Source organism: Pan paniscus, chromosome 15 (genome assembly GCF_029289425.2).
Source record: "Pan paniscus chromosome 15, NHGRI_mPanPan1-v2.0_pri, whole genome shotgun sequence".
NCBI lineage: Eukaryota > Metazoa > Chordata > Mammalia > Primates > Hominidae > Pan > Pan paniscus.
Genome location: NC_073264.2, coordinates 64082075 through 64109618, shown reverse-complemented (window position 1 = coordinate 64109618; position 27544 = coordinate 64082075). Strand labels below are relative to the sequence as shown.

The 27544-nt window shown below is 36.5% G+C and overlaps 1 protein-coding gene across 1 annotated transcript in view; it reads left to right on the top strand.

Moving 5' to 3' along the window:
* Nucleotides 1–27544, top strand: part of KCNH5 (potassium voltage-gated channel subfamily H member 5) — a 336154-nt gene that overhangs the window by 53640 nt on the left and 254970 nt on the right. The window contains exons 5-6 of the mRNA XM_003831625.5: nt 4786–4901; nt 10728–11120. Of these exons, the coding sequence (XP_003831673.1) occupies nt 4786–4901; nt 10728–11120 (509 nt within the window). The remainder of the gene's footprint in view (nt 1–4785; nt 4902–10727; nt 11121–27544) is intronic.

Below are 27544 nucleotides of genomic sequence, written 5' to 3'. Positions count from 1 at the left end.
GAGAAATTCTTAATGAGTACAATATATGTTATTCAGGTCACAGTTACCCTAAAAGCCCTGACCATTATACAATTGATACATGTAAAGAAATTGCACTTGTACCTCATAACTTTATATAAATTAAAAAGAAGACTATCATGTTTCTTATGGCTTCTGCTTTTTTCAATAACATTTTTGGCAGGGGTTTGTGCTGACAGTAAGGAGAGAAGGACAGCATAGGTGTTGTGAGAAAAATGCTAACTCTTTGGAACTGGAACTGCAAGAAGGCCCTAATCAGAGTCAAATAAAAAGATTACTGAGTAGCTCAGAAAGCTCATCTCTGAATGCTCCCATTGATTTTAATGTGTACCAAAACATTCATTTGCTTTGCATTGATTCTCCATGTTCTAGGGCATTTTGATAGCAAAACTCATAAACGATTACTCAATTTTACAACCGCCTTTGGCTTTGATTTATCTAGGAAGAAAGAATCCTTTCCAAGTCTTTTCTCCTAAATTTCTCTCTTCTGGTCCGTCTGAGTCAGTTCAACATTTGCCACCACTTTTTTTTCTTTTTTCTGCCAGCAGTTCCCCAGTTCTCTTTCTGAAAGCAGATTATAATCCTTAACACTTCCAGAATTCCTTCTCTAACCTTCCCTACCATGCCTTTCCTACCTTCTTCAACCAAAAGACTTCCTTCATATAAGCTATGCTAATACCTAAGAACTGAATGTATTTTCTTCTTTAAATTTTAAATATTTACATATAATGCAGATGCTGTGCTCCTATTTATTTCCTCATTAATCATCATTAATTCATTCACTAAACAAAACCATTCAGTAAAACATTCCACAAAAACAGATCTAGTGCCCACTATGTGTTAGTCAACCAAGGTAATATGGTCTGGCTCTGTGTCCCCACCCAAATCTCATCTTGAATTGTAGTTTGAATTGTAATCCCCACATTGGGGAAGGCACCTCATGGGAGGTGATTAGATCATGGGGGTGGTCCCCCCATGCTGTTCTTATTATAGTGAGTAAATTCTCTGAGATCTGATGGTTTTATAAGGGGATTTTCCCCTCTTGGCTCGGCACTTCTCCTTCCTGCCGCCATGTGAAGAAGGATGTGTTTGCTTTCCCTTCTGCCATGATTGTATGTTTCCCAAGGCCTCTCCAGCCATGTGGAACTGTGAGTCAATTAAACCTCTTTCCTTCATATGTTACCCAGTCTCAGGCAGTTCTTTATAGCAGCATGAGAACAGACTAATACACAAGGATAGAAAATATAAGATCTGGCAACTAAAAGTCGCACGATGCAGTCACTTCCCTTTTCATCTATGTTCAAGGGTAGTCTTACTCAGAATATGCTGATTTAAAACATTTTTAGAATGATGGGTTAATATTACCTTTCTCTTTCATTTTCTTTCTGTTTTTTAAATCAATGATAGTCCTATTTTTATTCATGGAGAAAAATGTGTGTGTTTTATTTTTACTGTTTGAAAATGATTTTTTTCCTCAAGAAAGTAAAATAAGGTAAAGAAAAGAGATGAAATATTCCTTGATCACACTGACTTCATGTGTAAATTAAGGTACACACATACGCAGACGTTTGAACAAGCTTTTTTTGTATTAGGAACAACTGCTTCCTCCTTAAGAAACACAGTTGTAGTCTGTGCTCATGATGCTTCAAATGGAAAACCAGAGGATGACAATAAGCTTTCATTGTCATATTTCTCCTTTCTCACATTTATTTTCATGTATGATACTGTGAAATCAGAGAAAACATGCCGTTTGATGATTTGTATTTGTTTATGGATCATTTAATTTATTCCTAAATGTCTCCCTTTTTTTTTCAAAATATTTTCTGGATAAACCTTTTTTTCACACAGGGAACGAAAGTGGGCTTTTCTTTTAATCCAATGAGTTATACCAAGGGCTGTAATTTTACCTGTTTTAGAAATCTGAGCCTTCAGTAAGTAAAAGATTGACTTGGAATTTTCTAGAAATAGTCAAGGCAATTATAACATTCTATTGATGTAAGGTGCACAGATTATCACCAGGTAAAATTATAATATACCTATGACTAATATAGTTACTGTCATCCAAAGACACCCTCACCACTTTTACCAAACAAAGCAAAACCAAACTAAAAACCAATGATAATAAAACAAAATGAGATTTATTTTATATCTGATTTTTAAAGTTACAAATACAATTGATTTATTTTATGGCATATTTTATGCCAGGCCCTTTTTCAAGTGCTAAGAATGGAGGGATAAACAAGAGTTTAGCAAGAGTGGCTATTATATCAATCAACAATTACATCAGTGTTGTTAGTGCCAGGTGAGGTATGCATCCCATGATGTGCGTGTACAGAGGAGAGCACCTCTCACTTGTGGGTGGATCAAAGAAGCATCAAGGTAATGCTTTTACTGAGTCTGCAGTTACCAATAAGTGTTAGCCAGAAAGGTGGGGGAGGGAAAAGACATTCCAGGAAGGCAGAATGATTGTAACATGTGAAAATATGGAAACACAAAACAGCATAGGGTGTGCAAAGAATTCCTAGTAGATTTAATTTTAGTTTTGAATTTATTCTTTATTTGATTTGCTATTGATTTTAATAAGGCTGGGATGCAGAGCATGTGTGAGAAAGTGGCAAGAGACAGAGGCAGAGCAAATCACCGGGATCAGAAAATAAATGACCTGTATACCAAGGATATACAGTGTTATCCTGGAGGCCTTCAGGTTTCTGTTAAAGGGTAATAGGGTAAAAGGCATGTGTTTTAGAAAGAACTTTGCAAGCAATGAGGATGTGGTTTTGGAATGCTGCCTAACTCGGGTGAAAGATGGTGTGTTGTCTGACATAGTAGGCGTGCAGAGAGGAGATGCAATTTGAGAGATATTTATTGATGTTATAATCTATAAGGCTGGGAAATAAGTGTGTGTGTGTGTATGTGTGTGTGTGTAGGTAATAGTGAAAAGAGGATGGCGAATTTCATGTTTCTCATTTGGGCATTAGAAATATCTTGCGGCCATTTGACAAGATCAGGGATGCATGAGTGGGGCAGAGTGGGTGATAAAGGGGGAAGATGGTGTCAGTTTTGGACATGTTGAGTGTTGTCAGATGCCTGTAGAATACTGTAGTAAGAAAAGTCCAGTGGCTAGCTAGACACATAGGTCTGGCATTCAAAAGAAAAGTCTCAATTTGTCATAGAGATTGCATGTTGGTTTTTCATTAATGTTGAGTTTTTAGAGAGTTGGTGTCATATCTAATACCTTTTTTTTTGTTTCCACAGCACATTGTACAGGGTAAGCCTTAGGGTTGCATACAATTCCCAAAACCTAACTTTTTTTTTGTTCTAATTACTAGGATGGGGTTCAATAATGTAGAAGAAATAAAGACTCTCCATCAATTGCTGCCAGTTTATTTCTTTTCCAATCCAGTTATTGATACATAGACCTGAATTGGTGGGGCAATACAAAGCTTAAATTAAATTAGAATCAGCCTGAAGAATAGTAGTAAAGAATGATGTCACCTGCATTTTATGGTTTGACAGATATTAGGCGGGTGTATTTCCAGAATTTCTTCCTTAATTTTTTTTGTCATATCATCTGAAATTTCATCATTGTCATCATTCCTTTGGAATATCAGGAGTTTTTCAGTTTTAAGGAGTTGCCTGATAAATGACCTCATGAAGGGTAATTGTGTAGAAGTTATCAGATAGTGTTAATAAAATTTTTTAGTGAATCGGAGCTTTTGAGATATCTAGGGAAAGGATAATTGAGACAGGATGAGAGTATGGCTGGTTTTGTTCTATTTGTTCACTTCTTATTGACATTTCCTTGAGATTAATGATTTTATTACTGGCAATTTGAGGCCCCAGAAGAAAATTCTTTCCCATTAAATTGCATTTCTTTCCCCCGAAAGTCACTGCTCTTTCAGAAGACATTATTAACAATTCTAGATATTCCAAAAATAAATTTAGGTATCACTGCAGTTGTTAATAACAGATAAATAACATTTTGCTATGTTACAAGGAAGATGGAAGTGTGTGAAATGAACCATAAAAAGTAAGATTTGTTGAAATTCAGTTTTATTCTCTTATATCTGCACACAAACACATTGAAGGACTGTTATAATTAGGGTAAGACTAGCTGCTGTAACAAATAAATCCCCAACTTTTAGTGGCTTAATACAATAGAAGCACATTTCTTGCTCATGTAACAGTCCAAGGCAAAGGATCCTGGCTGGCATATGGCATTTTCCCACACAGTTATTCAGCAGCTTTGCTATCCCCTTGGGCCTTGTCATTTGCATCCTTCCAGCTGGTAGAAAGAAAGAGAAATTGTGGAGAAGTCACAGTTGTTTCTTAAATCACGGCATGGAAGTGACACACATTACTTCTGTCTGCATTCCATTGGTGAGAACCAGGGACATAGGCCATACTAAGATGCAAGAAATTCTGGGAAATATGTTCCTGATTGGACAGCTATTTCCCAGTAAGAAAGCTATACAATGCAAGGAGGAGCACAGAATTTTGTGGATAGCTAGTTGCATTGGCTACAGGGACTATACACAGATATGGGCAAAACACAAAGGTCACACATAAAAATTGCTCATTATTTTATGGCCACACTTCAAATATATGAGCATGTCTATACAGAAGGAAAGAAAATACTTTTGTTTGATGCTTTGCATTCATTTTGGATGTTATGTGGTTGCTGAGATCTTTTTAATGCTAGCAAGAATGTTGGATTCCTTATTCATTGTGTATGAAAAACTGAGACTTTCTTTCCTTATTTTTAAGGTTGGACGAAATTTGCCCGATTGACACGGGCTTTGACAAATAGCCGAAGTGTTTTGCAGCAGCTCACGCCAATGAATAAAACAGAGGTGGTCCACAAACATTCAAGACTAGCTGAAGTAAGTATGAGACGAACTTTGCTTCCCAAGATGGTGGTGTTGGTACATTTTTCTTCCCTAAAATGATTTAATACAGATATTTCTGGCTATCATCTTATAAATACTTAGCTGATAATTTATGTTTCCCTTGTAGAAATATAGAAATCCCAAATATTTCTATTCATTCTCTCCAACTTTTGAAATGGGAGTGTAGCTCATGACATCCCAGGTCATGTCTGTAGAGTGTAAGGTTTTCTTTGAGCATATCAGATAGGGAGTTCTTTCATTGCTTCATGCATATATGCAGCAAACACATATTCAGGGTATGCTCTGTGTTTGGCACTCTGCAAAGGATGTAAAGTTAAATAAGAAATGGGCCCTGTCTTCAAGGAGTTAAATATCCAGCAGAGGAAACTGATCATAAGATGTGAAAAGATGCAATGACAGGGTGCTGTGGGAGCCTGTGCAGGAGAATTTGCCCAAATGTGGGGCCCTAGGGAAGGCTGTGTGAGTGAGATGATACCTGGGCTGAGTGAATTCTGAAGGGAAAATGTGAGAGTTAGTCAGGTAAAGAAGGGATATAGTTTATTCCTACCAGGGAGGCCAGCATGTACAAAGGGTCAGAGATGAGGTAGTATGGTGACGTTGAGTATGACTTTACTGTAGTTGAATTCATATGGGGAAGGAGAAGGTAGGGTGGCATATAGTGAAATGGTGGTGGTTGGTGTCTCATGTGCCAGGAAAATGACCTTTGTGCCTCAGAAAAACCTCTCAAAGGGAGGTGGGTCCTAATTGGTTTCTTTTGCAATTTCATGTTTTTATTGTGTTAATTCAAAAACTTTATTCTAAGAAGAGGTCCATAGTTTTTACCAGATTGCCATAGGGATCCAAGGCACAAAATGATTAAAAACTCCTGCTTGGCCTAGTGGCTCTGTGGAGAATGGGGAGGTAGGGAAACCAGTGAGGAAGTCCTAGCAGTAAGTAAGTTAGCATGACCACGGTTGTCAGCAGGATAGTGGTAGCAGAAGTGGGTGGATTGCAGACACATTAAGATTAGAGTGAACACATTTGTTAATACATTAGAATAGTGTGTGAAACAAGGGGTTGAGTCCAGGACAATTCTATGTTTTTGATTTAGATGACAGGGTAGATAGTTCTGTTGGTTAATAAAATGACGAATGTAAGAGGAAGGAAAGAAGATTTGAGGACAATGATCATGAGTTCAGTTTGGGGCATACAAAGTTTGAAGAGTCCCATAGGAAGCCCTAGTGGAGATGCCTGAACAGCAGGGAGATTTATGGGTCTGGCACTCTGGAAGGATATTTAGTTTGAATTGTAGGCTTCAGTGTCATCTTCACAGTTATGGCTGTTCAAGTCATGTGACTAGACGATGTTACCCTGAGACTAAGGAGAAAAAAAACGAGGACAGAACTCTGAGGCAGCTAATAGCTTTATTGTTCACATGTCTTCTATAACTATAATTTGTATTACTGGTATGAAAGATGCCAAAAAGCTCATTAAGCTACCAAAACTATGCTGAGCACTACGTTTGCACTCACAAAATATTCTCAGGTAACTTTTACCAAAAAAGAGAAAGATAAAATCCATACGCTTATCAGTTTTCTCTGCTGCAGAAAAGTGAGTTGAAGCAATTCAGAGTAATTTTCTTAACTTGCCGTAAATATTGAATCTGGTTTGGAGGGGATTAGGAAGTAAAGTATGTTCCCTGAATTTAGAAGACTATGGAGTTTTTCTTAGACCATGGCTAACAAAAAGACTTTTGGTTTTCTGCTCTAAATAGCACTGTTAGCTTGGGGAAAGATGAATCCTTTGATGTGCAGACATGTTTCTGAAGACCAAAATAAGACATTAATATAACTAAATATTAACTAGTAATAATAATCACAATATTTAAAAGATAATATGCAATTAGTACAAGATTTAAAGCAGACAATGAGATACAACTTTCTTTTGCAAAAATGCTTAGATTTTGGAGCTAGTTCCTCTTCTGCCTAAAGTTGCCTGTTTCTTTCTACAAATCAAGCTGAAATGTAGGAGGTTGTTTCTGTGATTGTGAATTTTTATAGTCATGATTCCTTTGGGGTCTTAACCACACCTGATTCAGGATTTTTCTTTTGTCTGTTACACAACAGAGCGACAACAAGTGAAAGGCGGCCATAGAGAAGACAATCTTCTCCCTTAGCACCCAGAATCACTCAGGATTGTTTTTTCACTGTATCAACAGAAAAGAAAGAAACTTTCCCCTTGACATTTTCTCATTTTTATTTTTGAGAAATGTATTCCTATTTCATCCCATCTGTTTTTTTTTCTTTGCTCTGTGATTAGTGTTAGTTTCTTTACCAGTCATCCCTTATTCATAAACCTGGTTCTGATATAAAACTGCTTTCTGTCAGATCTTAGGGTCGATTTCAGAGAGCATACAGAAATAACAAGATTGTCGATAGACGTTTAGTCTGAATACCTGCAGCGCATGCTCTTAGATCTCCAAAGATAGACATAAAAGAAGTACCAAATAAGTATAACAATATTGTTTTTCCAGTGGTACTCAAAACTCTTGTAATTTGCTCAATGCAAGTATTTGGTTTAGCTATGGAATTTGAGGTGCTTTTACTTTTTCAAAGACAGATAAATTTGATCTCAATTCTACCTGATCCCCCAAATTTGGAGCTGATCCCCAGTTTCAAAGATTCCAGTCTCCATAAAGGTAGTTAATTAATTTTCTGCATGCATTGACACCCTGCTGATTGCCTTTAGCTTGTTCACTTTTATGTTGGGTAGAGATAAATATATACGCCCCGCCACATCAGTCAGTGGGCCTGACTTTGTTAGAGTCAATGCTCTCAGATCTTCAGAGAGGAAGAATGTGTCTGTATTGGTACAAAAATACATCAAAAAATGTGATTTCATCCTCCTTCCACCAAAGGCTTATTGCTTATAAAAGCACAAATGACATAACAATGAAAATGAAGAGTCTGTTACTCACTGTTTTATGAAAGAGCCCAGGAACAGAGTGAAGATTAGTAGTGCTTTGCATATGAAAAAGATGAAGCTTATTTTTTGTGCACTGTTTTTTGTTGTTGCCATTTTCCTCTTCTTCCTCCTCCTTGTCCTCCTCTACCCTTTCCTCCTCCTTTTTGTCCCCATCTTGCATTTTTTTGGAGGGCTTTACATATGCAAATCACTGTCTAGAGAATTGGGTCCTGAATGTCTAAAGAAATGTAAGACAGATATCTTACCTTGGGCTGTACATTGTAATCACCTGGGAAGGTTTTGAAAATATAGATTCTCTGAGAACCCAAACAAGACCAATGTAATCATTCTCCAGGGTGGAGTCTAGGTATAAGTATACTGTATTCTTTTAAAACTTCCCCAGATGATTCTAATATATAGCCAGGTTTAAGACTTTCTGAACTCAGGGTGATGCCATTCCATCTTTAGAGGAGACCTGCATTAATCCAGGCTACTGAGCAGGGCTTACATCTGTCAGCACAGTAGGCACAGTGTCCAGGGCCCCACAACACTTTTACGGGTCTACAGGATGTTTCAATTTCTATTAAGAGCAGAAGAAAACAGGGTAATTTTAGGTAAAAACAAAAATTGAATGTGTAATATTAATATATTTATCTTTGTAGGAATGCTGTTATATACACACACACACACACACACACGTATATATATGTATATATACATACACACTTTTTTTTTTTTTTTTTGAGACTGAGTCTCGCTCTGTCACCCAGGCTGGAGTGCAGTGAGTGGTGTGATCTCAGCTCACTGGAACCTCTGCCTCCCAGGTTCAAGTGATTCTCCTGCCTCAGCCTCCAGAGTAGCTGGGACTGCAGGCACGTGCCAACAAGCCCGGCTAATTTTTGTATTTTTAGTAGGACGGGGTTTCACCATGAAGGAGTCTAGGAAGGCACAAAGGCTTAGGGTCCACGAAGGTGGTAATGCACCCTGGTACTGAGTTTGTTCTTATTTCCCAAGTTTGATTTATTTGTGGTTAAACATAGACTGTGTATATATAGATGGTAAACTACTAACATTGAATATGAAGGCAATTTTCATGTTTAACACAATGAAATTGGAATTGACAGGCCAGTGGTTGAAAGGCAAAAGAAAAGACATGATTATGTACAATTGTATAATACTTCACCCCAACATGAATCTTACCTCCTGGTAGGATGATTTGCTGTTAAGTAATTTAAGACATCATGGGAAAAACATAACTGAGGTACTGATAATGGCAAATACATAAAATATCTTTACAAGTATTCTTACAAACACCAAAATAAAAATAACAATTCTAACATACAATTAAAGGGACCACCAGTGATGTTTTCCATATCAAAAATAGTAAAAATGGATATTATATTCTTAGTTTTCAGATATGTAAGTTCTGTATATGAGAGGAACTTTAGGATACTCTCCCAAGCTGCCAAAGATGCTAGTATATTTGTTTTGTTTTGTGGCATGTATTATAACTCAGAGTTACATGCTAACAAGTATTTTTATTTTTATCCATTCTTACATCTAAATATTTAATGCATTTATGATTTTATGATTTGGACTTTTTGACTCCTACCTCCTGGGTCCCATTAGTCCTAGAGACACTGAATAACTGAATACATACAATGGGCAAATCTGTTGAAAATATTTAAAAATTTCCATTTACCAAACTCTTTAACACATACATTGTCTTTGGCTTCATTGATGGCACAGGGCAGAAGTTTTTGATTTATCCCTTCAACTGTCTTTTTTTTTTTGAGACGGAGTCTCGCTCTGTCGCCAGGCTGGAGTGCAGTGGCACAATCTCAGCTCACTGCAACCTCTGCCTCCTGCATTCAAGTGATTCTCCTGCCTCTGCTTCCTGAGTAGTTGGGATTATAGGCACGCACCACCACACCCATCTAATATTTGTATTTTTAGTAGAGACGGCGTTTCACCATGTTGGCCAGGATGGTCTCGATCTCCTGACCTCGTGATCTCGCCTCAACTGTTTTTTATAATTCCCAGATTCCAGGTTCCAGAAGGCAATGCTATGTCCTGTGTTGGTTACCTTTGCCCAGGGATACACAAACCTCTACTCTTGCTGTGTCATCTGCTTTTTATCTTTGTTTTCTACTGTCATTAGACTTAATTAGTGTAATTCAAGGTTCATATAAACTTACACTAAAATTTTTCCATTTGAATTGGTATACAGAAACAAACTTGAGTATTTAATATTTTTTTCCCTAAAGGAAATTTGCAGTTGGGCAAGAAACACAATATTCTTTAAGTCCAGATCTAAGGGAGGAAGGGAAAAAGCAGGCGATACCCTTTACAACCCTTTACACTGCTGTGCCACCCATCAGGGCCCTTGCTGAGTATCACTCAACAACAGCATCACCAACAGTGGGATGCCGGGGTCCAGCGAGGCCATCAGAATCAAAGTTATGCTTCCTGAGGTGCTAAATGTGTATGAAGAATAGATAATGGTGTTTCACTCAAATAACTGCTGGACAGTCCATGAGAGCCATGTGATTCTAGGCAGGCTTGCATAGTGAGTGTGCAGGAGGCACTTGCAGAAGTGGACATCCAGCAGTGTTGTGGATCAGTGTTGGCTACTGCATCAGAGCAGGCCAGATAGAACAGCAGAAAGATCAGCTTTGGTAGAGTGTTTGGACTTGGAGTGACTTCCTCTGAACAAATTTTAGGACAACTCAGGAGAAGAGGGAGGCAAGACTGTGGAGCATGACTGGCTGTGGTTTGACTGCCAGTAGATTTGAATTCATCACTGACTGTGCAGAGATAACCTAGTCATGTATAAATACATTTTCTCTCTTTTAGGTTCTTCAGCTGGGATCAGATATCCTTCCTCAGTATAAACAAGAAGCGCCAAAGACGCCACCACACATTATTTTACATTATTGTGCTTTTAAAACTACTTGGGATTGGGTGATTTTAATTCTTACCTTCTACACCGCCATTATGGTTCCTTATAATGTTTCCTTCAAAACAAAGCAGAACAACATAGCCTGGCTGGTACTGGATAGTGTGGTGGACGTTATTTTTCTGGTTGACATCGTTTTAAATTTTCACACGACTTTCGTGGGGCCCGGTGGAGAGGTCATTTCTGACCCTAAGCTCATAAGGATGAACTATCTGAAAACTTGGTTTGTGATCGATCTGCTGTCTTGTTTACCTTATGACATCATCAATGCCTTTGAAAATGTGGATGAGGTAAGTTTTTCGTTTTGGTTTTCTGAGTACTGTGGGTCATATATTTTGAAAACATCAGGATAAATGGATTCCACAGATAATCCAAACCTCTTTTTAGCCACCACTTTCAACTTTCTTGAAACCCTTGCCGAAAGTTATTATATTTGATTACCTTAAATTAGTTTTCATCTGTTTCTTCTCCTTGATATCTGGTTGAAAGTACTAATTACTGGGAATTGGAGTTTGTGGATGGAAGAAGTGGAGGAGAAGAAAAGCGGCGGCATTTGAAGTCAACTACAGTTCACAAACTACATAATTGATTGAAAGAAGATATTAGATTGGTGCAAAAGTAATTGTGGTTTTCACAATTACTTTTAATGGCAAAAACCACATTTACTTTTATAACAACCTAATAAATAGATGTATTTTCTTTGAAAAGCTGCAGCATTTGAAAACTACTCATTCACAGATCTTTTGACTCCTCTCAAGACACAGATGATAACAATGGTAGAGTTAACATAAAGATAAAGAAACTTTTATGAAACAGCAATTCTTGGATTTTTGCCACTTTGGTTTCTTCCTCATAGCTTTTGCTTTACATTTTGTCTGAATATATTTGTGAATATTGGATGACTTATTAGTCCATTTTCACACTGCTATAAAGATACAACCTGAGACTGGGTAATTTATAAACAGAAGAGATTTAATTGACTCACAGTTCCACATGGCTGGAGAGGCCTCAGGAAACTTACAATCCTGGTGGAAACAAGCAAGGACCTTCTTCACATGGCGGCAGGAGAGAAAAAGGAGCACAGGGGAAACTGCCACTTTTAAAACCCCCAGATCGCATGAGATCTCCCTCACTGTCACGGGAACAGCATGGGGAAAACTGCCCCCATAATCTAATCACCTCTCACCAGGTGCCTCTCTTGACATGTGGGGATTACCATTTGAGATGAGATTTGGGTGGGGACACAGAGCCAAACCATATCAGATGACTTCTGATGTCTCGTCTAACGTAAGGCTCTGCTTCTTCAGTGTTATCAGTGCACCTAGAAGTACTTAAAATATGTAGAAGCTTAAAAGACCACTTCATCCACAGCTTCTCAGCCTCTAACTTAATAGTGGATGATATTTAAGTTGTTACACCAAGCTAATAGGATACAACCAGTAATTTCAATTCATAATATATAGAAGAGTCAATATAGAATATATCTATTATTAAAATATGTTCATTATTATAATATTACTAACTTAATTGTCCTAAGATGTTCCTATAGATTCTAGTCTGTAGACTGCTCAGATGGAAAATTCTTTACTCTGTTGTTATTATTATTATAATACATTGTAATATATTATTTCTCTATGTGTGTTGGGAGATAGATTGAAACTTTTCTTCAGTGACTTTTTCTATAAAATATTTACATTCAACCAACTATAATAATATAAATATTATTTCCCCCAAATTTAAGTGTAGACATTGTATTTTGATATTGTGTATGTAATTATTACTTTATAAATTATGAGAAAAAAATCATAATAATTCATTTTCCAAGTTTTGAGTCCACCTACATCAAGCTTTTAAAGATTTTTTTTTTCAAATTTATCTTCTGAAGTGAGTTAAAGGAGTTAATTTTGAAAATACAAATCACATGATAGGGGACAATAAGCAGTATTTATGTTTTGCACACTACACAGATTATTACATTAATACATTGAGATTTTAGTTATTTAGAGTATAGGCCTAAAGATTTTAAAAAAGGCAATCACTCATGTGGAATCTAGAAAAGTTCATCTCATATAGAGTAGAATGATGGTTACCAAGGGGTGGGGTGAATGGAGAGATGGTGGAAGAATACAAAACTTCAGTTAGATGGAACTAAATTCAAGAAATCTATTATACAATATGGTGACTATAGTTAACAATGTACTACATTCTGGAAAAATGCTAAGAAAGTGGGTGTAAAGTGTTCTCACCACAAAAATGATAACTATGTGAAGAAACACATACGTTAACTAGCTAGATTTAGTCATTCCACAATGCATACATACTTAAAAACGTCATGTTGTACATAGTAAATACATGCAATTATTTCTGTCAATTAAAAATAATCAAAAGATTGGCTTGATTAGTATTACAGTAAATATATTGTTTAATAATACATTTATAATTATGTAATACTTTTATTTATACATTTATAATTATGTAATATATATTAAAAGATTCTCTCAACTTTGCTCATATTCAAGAAATGCAAAGTAAATCTACACTAAATACAATTTTCTTTCTCTTTTTTTTTTTTGAGACGGAGTCTCACTCTGTCGTCCAAGCAGGAGTGCAGGGGCGCTGTCTCGGCTCACTGCAAGCTCCGCCTCCCGGGTTCACGCCATTCTCCGGCCTCAGCTTCCCAAGTAGCTGGGACTACAGGTGCCCGCCACACTAAATACAATTTTCATTTATCACGCTGCAAAGACCGAAACTACGTTAGAACACTAGGCTGTTGAGTGTAGTAGCTAAGTAGGCACACCACTCAAATCTCCTTTCATCAACACGTGCTGTGTGGAGTATGGTCAGCGGCACCCTGGGTCCAGCTCCTGGCTTTAGAAAGCCTATTGTTACCATCTCTTCTCAACTCAGCATTTGGTGATCTCACAGTGGTAGCTTGAAATTAGCCACAGTGGGCGTATTTACACTACAGAAAGTAGCAAAAGCTACAAATCAAGGCCTTTTTAAAAAACTTTCTGTAGAGCTAGTTGTTAATCATTTTCCAACACATCACTGAACACAGTTAACTGAAGGCTGCTGCCTTTTCTGATCTCCTGCAGCTCACATGTTGAAGCTGGGCTCACACATTTCCCCAGGGCTCTTCCCCGTCAGTGTCTGAGTATGGTGGGAATACTATAACTTGTCCATAACCGCAACTTTTGCTCTGGGACTATCCATTTACTGTGTAAAAGTGTAAGCTTTTTCTTCCTACCTGAGTCTTCCTTCCCTCTTTCACAGGTGTTAGACCTGCATTGTAGTCCAAAGGCTCTTCGTGTTCCCCTCCTCCCCATTTTGTCCTTCCCAGGCATTTACCTCAGTAAAATTCTTGCGTAAATAACCCTGGCTTGGCATCTTCTCCTTACAGGACCTCAATTGATCAAGTGGGATGTGGCATATCACTCTCATACACTGCTCAGGGGAGAATGAATTGGTAAAATCTCTATAAAGGACAGTTGGCAATGTTTCATTTTAAAAAAGAGAAGACCCTAGAGGCAACCACTTTCAAATTTTTTCAGGGGATTCTTTTATTATTTGCTTCCATGTCACCAAACAACACGATTACATATCTACCTCTTGGTTTGTCAATTTTAGGTTTTGTCTTTGACTTCTCAACATGAAAGGTGAGATTTTAGCTCCCCTTTCTACTTTCGCTCACTATTTACATGCACCATTTTCATCACCTCATTCTCACAATATATCATCCTTTTGATTCAATAAATATTAAGTGTTGATATTATTATTATTTTTGGTGACAGAGTCTTGCTCTGTCACCCAGGCGAGAGTGCAGTGGTGTGATCACTGAAACCTCTGCCTCCCAGGTTCAAGCGATTCTCCTGCCTCAACTTCCCCAGCAGCTGGGACTAGAGGCGCGCACCACCACACTCGGCTAATTTTTAAAAATTTTTTTAGTATTTCACCATGATGGCCAGTCTGGTCTTGAACTCCTGACCTCAAGTGATCCGCCCATCTCAGCCTCCCAAAGTGTTGGGATTACAGGCGTGAGCCACTGGGCCTGGCCAAGTGTTGATATTGTTATGACTGCAAATATGCATTTTATAGCTGATCCTTGCAGCATGCTGTAATTACTTTTCTTTTTCTGCACTTTCCATTTTTCTGGGAGCAGATAACTGTCTGATTTTATGTTTTCTATGTTCTTATCACTAATTCAACCACAAAGTTCTCTGACAATTATCTAAATCTCCCTTCATTACATTGATGCAAGAAGTATTCTATTGATATCATTTTCTTAAACAAACCTCTCTTTACTCTTTCACCTGATTGATAGTTAAGCTAGCTATAATATTCTTGGCTAGAGATAATTTTCCTTCAGAATTTTGAAAGATACAATGCCATTGTACTGCTCCAGTAATTCTGATAAGAAACTTGAAGTCATTATGATTTCTGTTCCTTTACATGTGACCTATTTTCTCTTTCTGGAAGTTTCATACACCTTCTCTGTCCTAAGGTTCTGTAACTTTCTGAAGATATGCCTTTGTGCAGATCTATTTTCATCAGTTTTGATGGGTATTAACTAGGTGGTCCTTTTCAGCCTGGAAAAGCATGACTACTGTCTTGATATTTTTTCCTATTATGATTTTCTCCAGCCCTCTGACCTTTTCTAAATTTTCTTTCTTTCTGGAACTCCTTTTATTCAGATACTGTACCTATGAGACCAGTCCTGTAATTTTTTTTTTTTTTTTTTTTGACATGGAGTCTCGCTCTGTCACCCAGGCTGGAGTGCAGTGGCATGATCTCGGCTCACTGCAAGCTCTGCTTCCTGGGTTCACGCCATTCTCCTGCCACAGCCTCCTGAGTAGCTGGGACTACAGGCGCTGCCACCATGCCCGGCTAATTTTATTTTTGTATTTTTAGTAGAGACAGGGTTTCACCATGTTAGCCAGGATGGTCTCGATCTCTTGACCTCATGATCCACCCATCTCGGCCTCCCGAAGTGCTGGGATTACAGGCGTGAGCCACTGCACCTGGCCAATTTCCTTTTTTTTTTTTTTTAAATCTCCTATTTTCTAATCCTTTATCTTTTTGCTACACTTTCTGGGAGATTTCTTCCACGTTATTTTCTAACTCTCTTTGTCCCTAATAATGCTTTTCTTGCTTAAGGTCTAGTTTGCTTAATACTATTATAGCTAAATTTGCTTTTGTATGGTTGGTGTGTATTTGGTCTGTATATTTCTGGATATATATTTTATGAGTAGTGTATAGATTCTGAAAGTCTCTTTAACAGGCAAGTTTAATCTGTTTACATTGATTGTGATTAATTACGTTTTGATTTACTTAGTACATCTTATTTTCTATTTTTAAATGCCTTTTCTTACCTTTGTGTTTTGGTGTTTTTTTTTTCCTTTTGTTTTTCCAGATTTTGGATTGATTGAACTTTCCTTTAATCTCTTGGATTCCTCCTACTGGTTTGGAATTTTTTCTGTTAATCGATTACTCTTACATTTTTAACATCAGTGTTTGACTTAACAGATTCCAGAAGCTTCTAAGTATCTTTACCTTTCTTCATTTAATTCAAGGACTTCTGTTCCCCTTCATCTTTCAAATTATTATTGTCTTTTATTTTGGATCTACATTATTTTTAATTTTTTCCTTTTAATATATGATTGTTTTATTAATATTTAATTGTCAATTCTTATTTAGATTTATCCACACGTTTATCGGCTTCTTCATTCATACTATTTTATGCATTCTTTGCCTTTTTTCTGGGTCAGTTCCTGTAGATTGGCTCTTTATTACCCCTTATTATAACATTCACCTTTCTGGAACAGATTTCTTTCAGGAAGCCTGCCTGCATCATTCCCAAGCAGCTTTAATTAATATCTTCACCATATTTCATGTTCACTTATGTATATGTGTGCGCCTTAATATAGTTAAAAATATTTTTTTCTTTTGTTGATTTGTGTGTGTTCATAAGCACTATATCAGCTGTTGGATGTTCTGGAGTCTTGTGCCTTGTCTAGGACATGTTTGTTTTGAGACTTTGAGAGGGTTACTCTGGTTCTCAGTTTCCATGATGTAAAACAAGGAAAGGAGTGTATAGCTAAATTACTTATATCACAAGGTGATTATAAGGAATAAATGGGAAAAGGGATACTAATACATTTTGCTTGTAGACTTCTGCAAATCTGGTGGGGTATTATTATTTCATTTGTATGTATTTGTTTCCTCAGCTGGATTATAAATCCTGTGATGGTGAAGAATGTGTCTTCCATCTCCTTGGTATTTCTTCATTTCTCTTAAGGCATACTGGTGACTTATTGACCTGAAGCAGTAAAATGTTAGCAAGGTTTTAGTAAATTGCACAATGACATAAAAATAAAATAGAACTTAGACCTGAAGAGGAAGTACATTAATGGTGACTTGGGAATAAGGAAGAATATGAGTCTGAAAATTACGATATAATCCTTTTACATGATGTAAGTGCAGAATGACTTAGAAGACTTAATAACGTTCTTTATTTTCAAGATTGTCGACACGCTCTCTGAAGGTAGTTTGGTTTACTAGGAATTCATGAACTGAATATGTGATTCTTTAAGAAAATTGTGAGGCAGAAAAGACAGATTCCATTAAAGAAGGCATTCTGTTTGAAAAGAAGGAACATAAATTTTCTAAAAGCTGTAAACAGAGGGTAAAAGAATGTTGTCACTAAGAATCCAAAGAATAGGATTGAGCTTCTTTGTAGTATGCATTTGAATACAGCTTTGGGAGGTTCAGGGAGCTTGATTTTGGGGAGATTAGAGGGAGTTGAGCCATAGAACATCATCAAAGATGGAGCAGCTGCAGATAACACGCTGTTTGGTAGCATAGGAGGATTCAGGAAATATGAAACATGGGGAATTTTGATGATAATGAGTAGTCTTAATAAGTGATAAACATAAAAACTAGGTCAAAAATGAAATTGGGAAAAGATAACTCATGCATTGCTTTAGGAGAAAGAATGAATAGAACAATGACTGCTAAGTGGAAGTATATAAATACTTTTAATTTTCAGAAAAGTTTATGGAAGATAATTTTCTAAATTATTGTTTTGTCATGAATTATGCTTGTCAAGCTGCCACATGCATCATTTCACTTTATCCTGTATAATTACGTTAATAATTTTTATTTCTGATCTAGTCATTAAAACAAGAACAGGAAATCAGGAAGGCTAATTATGCTTCTAGACTTTAGTAACTTTTGTCAGCTTAGAATCCTCTTTTTCCCTTTTGCTTGCCATCTCAGACCTTCTACAAAGAATAACATGTTAGAAATTGTTATTTAATGCAGTTGGCTTGCCATTACCTTTTCATTAAAGTGTATAGATAATTTAAAATAATACTTCAGTGGTATAACTAGGATATACCTAATTTTTCTGTTTGTTTTCCTAGTTTTAATCTTATTAAATCCATATAAATACTGCCTGTCTAAGTTTGTTATGTGCTGCCATAGCAAAATACCACAGGTTGGGTCATTTATGAAGAACAGGAACTTATTTCTCACAGCTCTGGAGACTAGGAAGTCCAAGGCACTGGCATGTGGTGTCCTGTGGGGGCTGTCCTCACATGGTGGAAGGCAGAAGAGCAAACAAGACAAATGTGTCCTCATGTAGCAGAAGACAGCATACCGCTTCTGCAAGCCCTTTTTATAGCAGCATTAATCCATGCATGAGGGCAGATCCCTCATGACCTAAATACATTCTGTTTGTCTTCATCTCCCAACATTATTGCATTGAGGATTAAGTTTCAACATATATATTTGAGGGGACAAACCAATCAAACCATAGCGCCACCCAATCCTTCTTGGAATTAGTTGATTTTTCTTTTCACTGTGATTCACAGCTGATGATAGCATGCCAACATTAAGTCCTAAGCAATCTGCTTTTAAATCTAACTTTGTAAAGAGTGTGAACCTTTTTAAAAATAGACTTTAATTTTTAAGACCGCTTTTAGGTTTGTAGCAAAATTGAGGAGGTGCAGAGATTTCCCATGTACCCTTTGCTCCCAAACATGCATAGATTCTCCCACTATGGAAATCCCACACCAGAGTGGTACATCTGTTACAATTGATGAACCTACATGAATACATCATTATCACCCAAAGTTGATCATTTCTAGTGGCTTTCACTCTTGATTTTGTACATTTAATGGGTTTGGACAGAAGTATGATGACAAGTATCCTCCATTACAGCATCACACAGATTAGTTTTACTATCTTAAAATTTTTTTCATGCTCTGCTTATTCTTTTCTTCTTCTCTGCTTATCCGTGGCAGCCACTGATCCTTTGTGTCTCCATAGTTTTGCCTTCTCTAAGTGTCATATAGTTAGAGTCAGATAGTTTGTAGCTTTTTCATATTGGCTTCTTTCTCTTAGTAATAGGCATTTAAGGTTCCTCTGTGTTTTTTCAAGGCTTGATAGCTCATTTTTTTTTTCTGTGCTGAATAACATATCATTGTCTGGATGTATCACAGTTTATTTATTCATTCACCTACTGAAGAACATCTTGGATGCTTCCAAGTTTTGGCAAAATTATGAATAAAGCTGCTATAAACATTCATGTGCAGGTTTATATGTGGACATAAGTTTTAAACATATTTGGGTAAATACCAAGAAACATGATTGCTGAATCATATGGTAAGACTATGTTTAGTTTTGTAAGAAACTTTCAAACTGTCTGTTTTCCAAAGTGGCAGCACCATTATGTATTCCCATCAGCGATGAATGAGAATTTCTCTTGTTCCACATCCTTGCCAACATTTGGCGGTGTTAGTATTTTGGAGTTTGACTATTCTAATAGGTGTGTAGTGGTATCTGTTTAAATGTATCTGTTTTGATGTTTTAAAATTTGCAATTGACAAATGGCATATATTGCTGAACACCTTTTCATATGCTTAATTCTCATAGGAATATCTTCTTGGTAAGATGTGTGTTCAGATCTTTTGTGCATTTTTTTATTGTTGTTTTAAGAGTTCTTTTTAGTTTTTAGATGATAGTACTTTATTAGATGTCTTTTGCAAATATTTTCTCTCAGTTTGTGGCTTGTCTTCTCATTCTTTTGACTGTGACTTTTGCAGAGCAGAATTTTACATTTTAATGAAGTCCAGCTTATCAATTATTACTTTCATGGATTGTGCCTTTGGTGGTGTATCTATAAAGTCATTGTCATACTCAAGGTCATCTAGATTTTCTCCTATGTTGTCTTCCATAAGTTTTATAGTTTTGCATTTTTTATTTTATACGATTCATTCTGAGTTAAATTTTGTGAAGGGTGTAGGGTCTGTGACTAGATTCACTTTTTTTTAAAAATGTGGCTATCCAGTTGTTTCATCACTATTTTTTGAAAAGACTATGTTTGTTCCATTGCATTGCCTTTTTGCCTTTGTCTAAGATTAGTTGCTTGTATTTATGTGGTTCTATTCCTGGATTCACTATTCTGATCAGTTAATCTATTTGTCTATTTTTTCTCCAATGCCATACTCTCTTTATTGCTATACTTTTATAGTTAGTCTTAAAGTCATGTAGCATCAGTCTTCTGACTTTGTTCTTCAACTTCCATATTGTAGTGGCTATTTTGAATATTTTGCCTGTCTATATAAACTTTAGAATCAGTCTACTTGTATCAACAAAATAACCTGCTAGATTCTTGATTGGATTTTTGTTGTCTCTAGTTCATTTCGAGAAGAACTGACATCTTGACAATATTGAGTCTTACTATCCATGAACATGAAATACCTCTTCATTTATTTAGTTCTTCTTTGATAAATTTCATCAGTTTTGTAGTTTTCCTCATAGATCATGTGCACATTTTATTAGATTTATATTTAAGTATTTTGGGGAGGGCTAAAGTAAATGGCATTATGGTTTTTTATTTCAAATTCCACTTGTGCCTTGCTGGTATACAGAAAAGCAATTGCCTTTTGTGTATTAACCTTGTAACCTGGAACCTTGCTATAATTACTTATGAGTTTCATGGTTTTTGGTCAGTTTATTCATATTTTCTACATAGATAATCATCTCATCTCATGGATAATCATCTGTGAACAATGACATTTTTATTTCTTCCTTCCCAGTAAGTATACCTTTTCTTGTTTTGTTGCATTAGCTAGAATTTCCATGATGAGTTTGAAAAGAAGTGATGAGAGGGAACATCTTTGCCTCGTTCCTGATCTTAATAGGAAAGCTTCTAGGTTTTCATTCTTGAGTATGATGTTAGTTGTAGGGTTTTTTTTCTTTTTTTTTTGTAGATGTTCTTTATCATGTTGAAGAATTTCCTCTCTACTTGTAGTTTGTTGAGAGTATTTTATCATGAATCGATGTTGGAGTTGTTAAATGATTTATCTACATCCATTGATATGATCATGCCATTTTCCTTTAGCTTGTTGATGTTATGGATTACATTAACTGACTCTCAAATGTTGCACCAGCTTTGCATACCTAGAACCAAATCCAGTTGGTCACAGTGTATACTTTTTAAAATACATTGTTGGATTAAATTTTTTTAAATCAAATGTTAACAAAACTAATATTTTGTTGAGAATTTTTACATCTATGTTCATGAGCGATATTAGTTTGTACTTTTCTTGTAATGTCTTTGTCTGGTTTTGGTATTGGGGTAATGCTGGTCTCATAAAATGCACAAGAAAGTATTCTTTCTGCCTCTACCTTCTGGAAAACATTGGAGGAAATTGGTATAATTTATTCCTTAAATGTTTGATAGATTTCACTTGTGAACCTATCTGGGCCTAATGCTTTGTGTTTTAGAAGGTTATTAATTATTGATGCAATTTCTTTAATAGATGTAGTTCTATTCAGATTATTTTTTTGTTGTGTGGGTCTTAGCAGATGTGTCTTTCAAGGATTTGATTTATTTCATTATCAAATTTATCAAATCTGTGGGCAGAGTTGTTCATAGCATTTCTTAATTATCCCTTTAGTATTCATGGAATTTGTAGTAGTGTCCCTTCTTTTATTTCTAATATTAGTAATTTGTATCTTCTCTCTCTCATTTCGTTAACCTGATTAGAGGCTTATTGATTTAATTTTTCTTTTTTTTTTTTTTTAGACGGAGTCTCACTCTGTCACCCAAGCTGGAGTGCAGTGGCTCAGTCTCAGCTCACTGCAACCTCTGCCTCCCAGCCTCAAGTGATTCTCATGCTACAGGCGCATGCCACCACGCCTGGCTAATTTTTTGTATCTTGATAGAGACAGGGTTTCACCGCGTTGCCCAGGGTGGTCTCGAGTTCCTGAGATCAGGTGATCTGCCTGCCTCAGCCTCCCAAAGTGCTGGGATTCTAGGCATGAGCCACTGTGCCCAGCCAAAAAAAAAAGAAAAAAAAATTAATTTTATTTTAGATTCTGGGATACACGTGCAGGACAGGCAGGTCTGTTACAGAGGTAAACCTGTGTCATGGTGGTTTGCTGCACCAATCAATCCATCACCTAGGTATTAAGCCCTGCATGCATTAACTGTTCTTGATGCTCTCCCTCCCCGTCCCTGGCAGCCCCCCATCAGGCCCCAGTGTGTGTTATTCCCCTCCCTGTGTCCACATGCTCTCATTATTCAGCTCCGACTTATGAGTAAGAACATGTGGTGTTTGGTTTTCTGATTTTTAAAATCTTTTCAAAGAATTAGCTTTTGGCTTTGTTGACTTTTAAAAATTTATGTCCTATTTTCAATTTCATTTATTTCTGCTTTAATTTTTATGATGGCTTTTCTTTGACTTACTTTGGATTTCTAGTTTGCAAAGGTGAAAGTTTAGATTATTGATTTTAGATTTTTCTTCTTTTCCATCATATGTATTCAAAGCTGTAAATTTCCCTGTAAGCACTGATTTTGCGATCTCCTATCCTACACATTGTTAATTGTATTTTCATTTTCGTATAGTTCAAATTATTTTAAATTTCTTTTGAGATTTCTTCTTTGACTCGTGTTATTTAAAAGTGTGTTATTTAATCTCCAAGTGTTTGGGTATTTTTCAGATATTGTTCTGTTATTGATTTCTAATTTAATTCCATTGTGACCTGAAAGCAGACGTTGTATGATTTCTATTCTTTTAATACACACAGTGATTCTAATAACAATTTAAAAATCATTTATATTTATATTGGATTTATATTTATATTGAGTATTGGATTACTCGTCTTTCATCTATAGGCTCAGAGAAGGTGTGTTGGTGACCCTATTTGGCATCCTTTAATTGTACTTCAAGTAAAGAATTCAAATCCAGCAAAGATCTTTAGAGAGCTAATGGTTAGGTATTATGCTTGTTTCTGGAAGAATCTCCAAAGCAGAGACTCTGTCTCTCTAACTCATCTTGGATTTGTATACCTACCAAGATGCCTGACATCTAATTGCCAGCCTACAAATATTTCTATTGAAGTGAATGAGGCATACCGCATTTCCTAACTATACATGCTTTTTGTTAATAATGGGAAATATAAGGCCAGAGGGAAACCTTTGTGACATAATCTTAGCTGTGCTCTAAACTCTTTCTTCTCACAGACTATAGGGCATATCCTTTGACCACTATGTTCACATTTCCTCTCATGAGTTGCTTTCCATGAGTATTCTTTTGCTGTCATGTAAATAATCCTCCAGTCAGATGACCTACCCTACCAGCTTTCCATACATGTTTAAGGATTACCCTAGGGTTAAGCCTCCAAGCTGTGATCTCCCACTGGGAGTGCAAAGTATTGTGGACAAATAAATACAAATGAATACAAAGATGAACAAGACGCAGTCTCTGAACAGATATCTACTTTCTACTTTGAGGGAAAAACTTTCTCACAAACTATTCGCGGGTGTAAATAAAAGAGGGGTCAGGGTGAAGGAAGAGATAGGGAAAAAATTTGGAGAAAGGGTAAGAGTCAGCCTCAAGTTCCAAATTGGAACATGATGGCTGTCATCTAAGCTTTTAAATTCTATTCCTGGTGGGCATTGGTAGAGAATGTTATCATGGTTGGGTAATACACAGCTTTAAAGATAGACTTTCTTAGATTTGAAAAGTTTGGTGATGTTGCAGGAACATTCTTTTGCATGAATTTCCAATGAGACAAAGCAGTCTGTCTAACTGAGGGAATTAGCTTTGAGAGGATAGGAAATAACAAGCAATGAGGATAGCACTGAGCTTCCTTTATTTGATTTTCTTGTTTACATAAAAATTTTTTTATCTGTACTGATCTTCATTCATGATAAATTGTTCCTATTGTTAAGCATCAGGGGATGATTCTAACATAGAGTCAAAGAAGGTTGAAATATATTGGAATTTGTATGTTACAGCTAACTCTTAAACAATTTTTACCTTAACTAATTATGAATACTTGCATAGAGGTTACTGTTTATTGTCTTTCTGTGCAATAATTATCCCCATGCTTGAGAAATCATAGTTTTGTTACTCTGCTTTTGGGGGAGCTCCAGTGGAGTTCATCCCTACTTCATTTAGCCTTTTTAATACTTCATTTTATTCCCTAATATCCCTGCTTTCACACAACACACACTAACTTATAAAGAATGTGTTTGTCTTTGTATTGAATTTCTTCATCTTTAAGAAGTGTTGTTTATATTTAGGTAAAGGGTTAACAAAATTATTTCTTCTTCTGCTTGATAATTTGACCTTTGGCTAGCAGTCTTCCTTTGCTTCCCTGGGAACTGATGAAGGGAACATGTCATTTATGTTTCTAGGCAATATTAATTATGTTTTAAAAAAAATGGCTGGGCATGGTGGCTAATGCCTGTAATCTCAGCACTCAGGGAGGCAGAGGAAGGAGGATTGCTTGAGCCCAGGAGTTTGAGGATAGCCTGGGCAACATACCAGGACCCCATCTCCACAAAAAGGAAAAAAAAAATTCCCTTATCAGTAAATTGCATCTAGACTATGAGGAACTTTTAATAAACTATAAATAACTTGATAAGGACGCCATAGCTTATGGGTTCCTTGAATGATGGAGCTTTCAGAGTTCCATCAGATATGAGCATATCTCTTGTGGGACTCTGAAACCTATGCCTGTGGCATTGTTATTAGAAGTATTTGATTAGGTAGAGCATGAGGCTGTCAAAAGCTACATCCCCAAACATTACCAACACAACCTGTTAAAAAGACAAAGCTGAGTTGAATTTATTGCTTACCACGGTAAAAGGGAACACTGCCATGCAAAGCTCTAGTAGTGTACTCAGAGCAGGAAAGACAAGGACAGAATGGATTAAGAATCGAAAGTTTGATATAAGGTAGGTTTTTAAAAACAGGGAGTGGCTAGGGGAGTGGGCTTTATTAGAACTGGGTAAAGTTCAAGAATATGATACAATAGCACAGGATTGGAGGAAACAGCAAGGCAAGGATTTTGAAGGAAAGAATTCAAAGAATCTTAGGACATAAACTGTCTGCAGATACTTTTCACTAAAGAGTTAATAGGTCTTTGCAAAGTTCTTGTAATAAAAAAATCAAACCATTTATCTGAGCAGGAGAGTCCTGGAGAAAGAAGGTCATGCTAAGGGAGACAGAAGAATAGTCCAAAGTCGTGTTAATGTAGACAGTAAGATAGAGTTTTAGTTTTCAGTGTCCAGAATGAGTGAGAGTAGTGGTGATGGTGAGATTAGACTATTTCTCAAGGCTTTTAAGTCAAGATGGCTCCAGTAATTGCTGACTGAGTCTTATTTTCTCACTTTTAAGTTGTCTTCTTGGGGAGACAGGGGACAGGGAGCATAGCTCTTTGGACTGCTACACAAACTACTATGAGGTCTATGCCCATGGAAGAGGATGCTAATACTGCCCTTTTGATGAGCAGTGATTTCTATTCTGTGCCCTTCTGAGTCTACTGATAAATAAGCATGATCGATGATAGTAGTGTCTGAATGTTTAGTTGATCAGTATTGCAGATACAAATACAGAGTTTATGATCAAATGCCCAGTGTGCACTTTCAGAAGATGCTAGTTTCCATTGTCATCTATTTGTTTTTGGGTAATTGTGTCAGGAAAAATCAGTCATCTTCAGTTACATTCACATTTATACACAGGATTACACTGAGTTGTGAATGGCCTTACTCAAAAACTTTTACAGATGTTGCAATTGTCCTGGTCACAGTAAATTAAGAGATCTATATCATGGAAACCAGTGCAAAAATTATTTTACCATAGATTACAGATTTTTAGATTTGCTCAATTTTATATTCAATATGATGCTACTGGAATTTTAGAATCACTTCTTCTTGTCTTCAATATTGAAATCTAACAAGTTTAAAAAAAGAACATCTATTTAATGACATCTTACCTATGATGGCAAAGAAAGTAATTATTTTTAGGAAATACACAGTCTCCATGTACAGAAGCCTGCCAGTACATATGGTAAACATATCACTAGGACTGATCACTAGATCAATTGTTAAATTTCTGCTCTTTAGTGTTATGAATGACTGTGTATTTGGTTTGACTTCTGAGATGTGGTGGTACATTGAGAAATATACAGGGACGGCTGTCTTAGTCCATTATGTGTAGCTATAACAGAATGCCTGAGGCTGGGTAATTTATAAAGAAAAGAAGCCTATTTAGCACACAGCTCTGCAGGTTAGGAAGTTCAAGAGCATGGCCCTGGATTCTGATGAGGGTTTTCATGCTGCATCATAACCTTGTGGAGAAAGTCAAAGGACAAGCAGACATATGAGGAGAGACAAAACCCAAACAGTGCCCTGGCTCTAGAAAAATCTACCATTGCAGGAACTTGTCCATTCCTTTAAGAATGAATCCAGTCTTGCCAGAGTGAGAACTCACCCACTACCATGAGAATGGTATGAAGACGTTCATAAGAGATTCACTCCCATGACTCAAACACCTCCCACTAGGCCCCACGTTCCAACACTACCACATTAGGGATCAAATCTCAACTTGAGTTTTGGTGGGACAAACCACATGCAAACTACAGCAACGACATAAGAAGGATTTATTCTTCTCTGAATGTCATCCTTTAAATGAAAAAAACAAATCCCTTACTTGATTTTATTCATCTCTTCACCTCTCTGTATATATATATATTGAGGTACTCCTTTATTATAAGTATTGGGGAATCTGGCAGTGAACAAGCACACAAATCCTTCCCTATCTTCATAAAACTGTGAAAGGGAAATCGCACCAGACATTTGTTGAAAACAAAGACTTTATTCAAGACCGTTGCAATAGTAGAGAGAGATTTTTGCACTAGGGGAGAGGGATTGAACTCAACTTTGTTGAAACAAGTGTAGAGATGTTGGTCAATATGATTAGGTCATCTAATCATTTGATAATTGGTGCTTATCAAAGTTTGACATCTACCCTCCTACAGACATTAGGAAATAGAGGCACTATCTTTCTTGATGATTATATTCCAAAGGAATAGCCCACAAGTCTTTGAGAAAGACATTCCTGGGTTATAAAATTGGCAAGAGGCTTGGAGATTTTCCTCTGAAAGAGGCAGAGAAAGAATTTACGATAGAAAGTTTCTAAAGTAAATTGTTCTAAGAAAAGGGAAGTCAGGATCCTAGACTTAGGAAGAAGCCAAGTTAAGGTCATCTTGGTCAGAGTTAATATTCTGGTGGGGGAAAAACAGACAGTAAGTATACGTGGACAGTTTAAATTGTATGTGTGTGTGTGTGTCTGTGAGTATAATTTCAGCTAGTGATATGGTCTACAAATAAAAATAATACAGGGGCAATAGGATA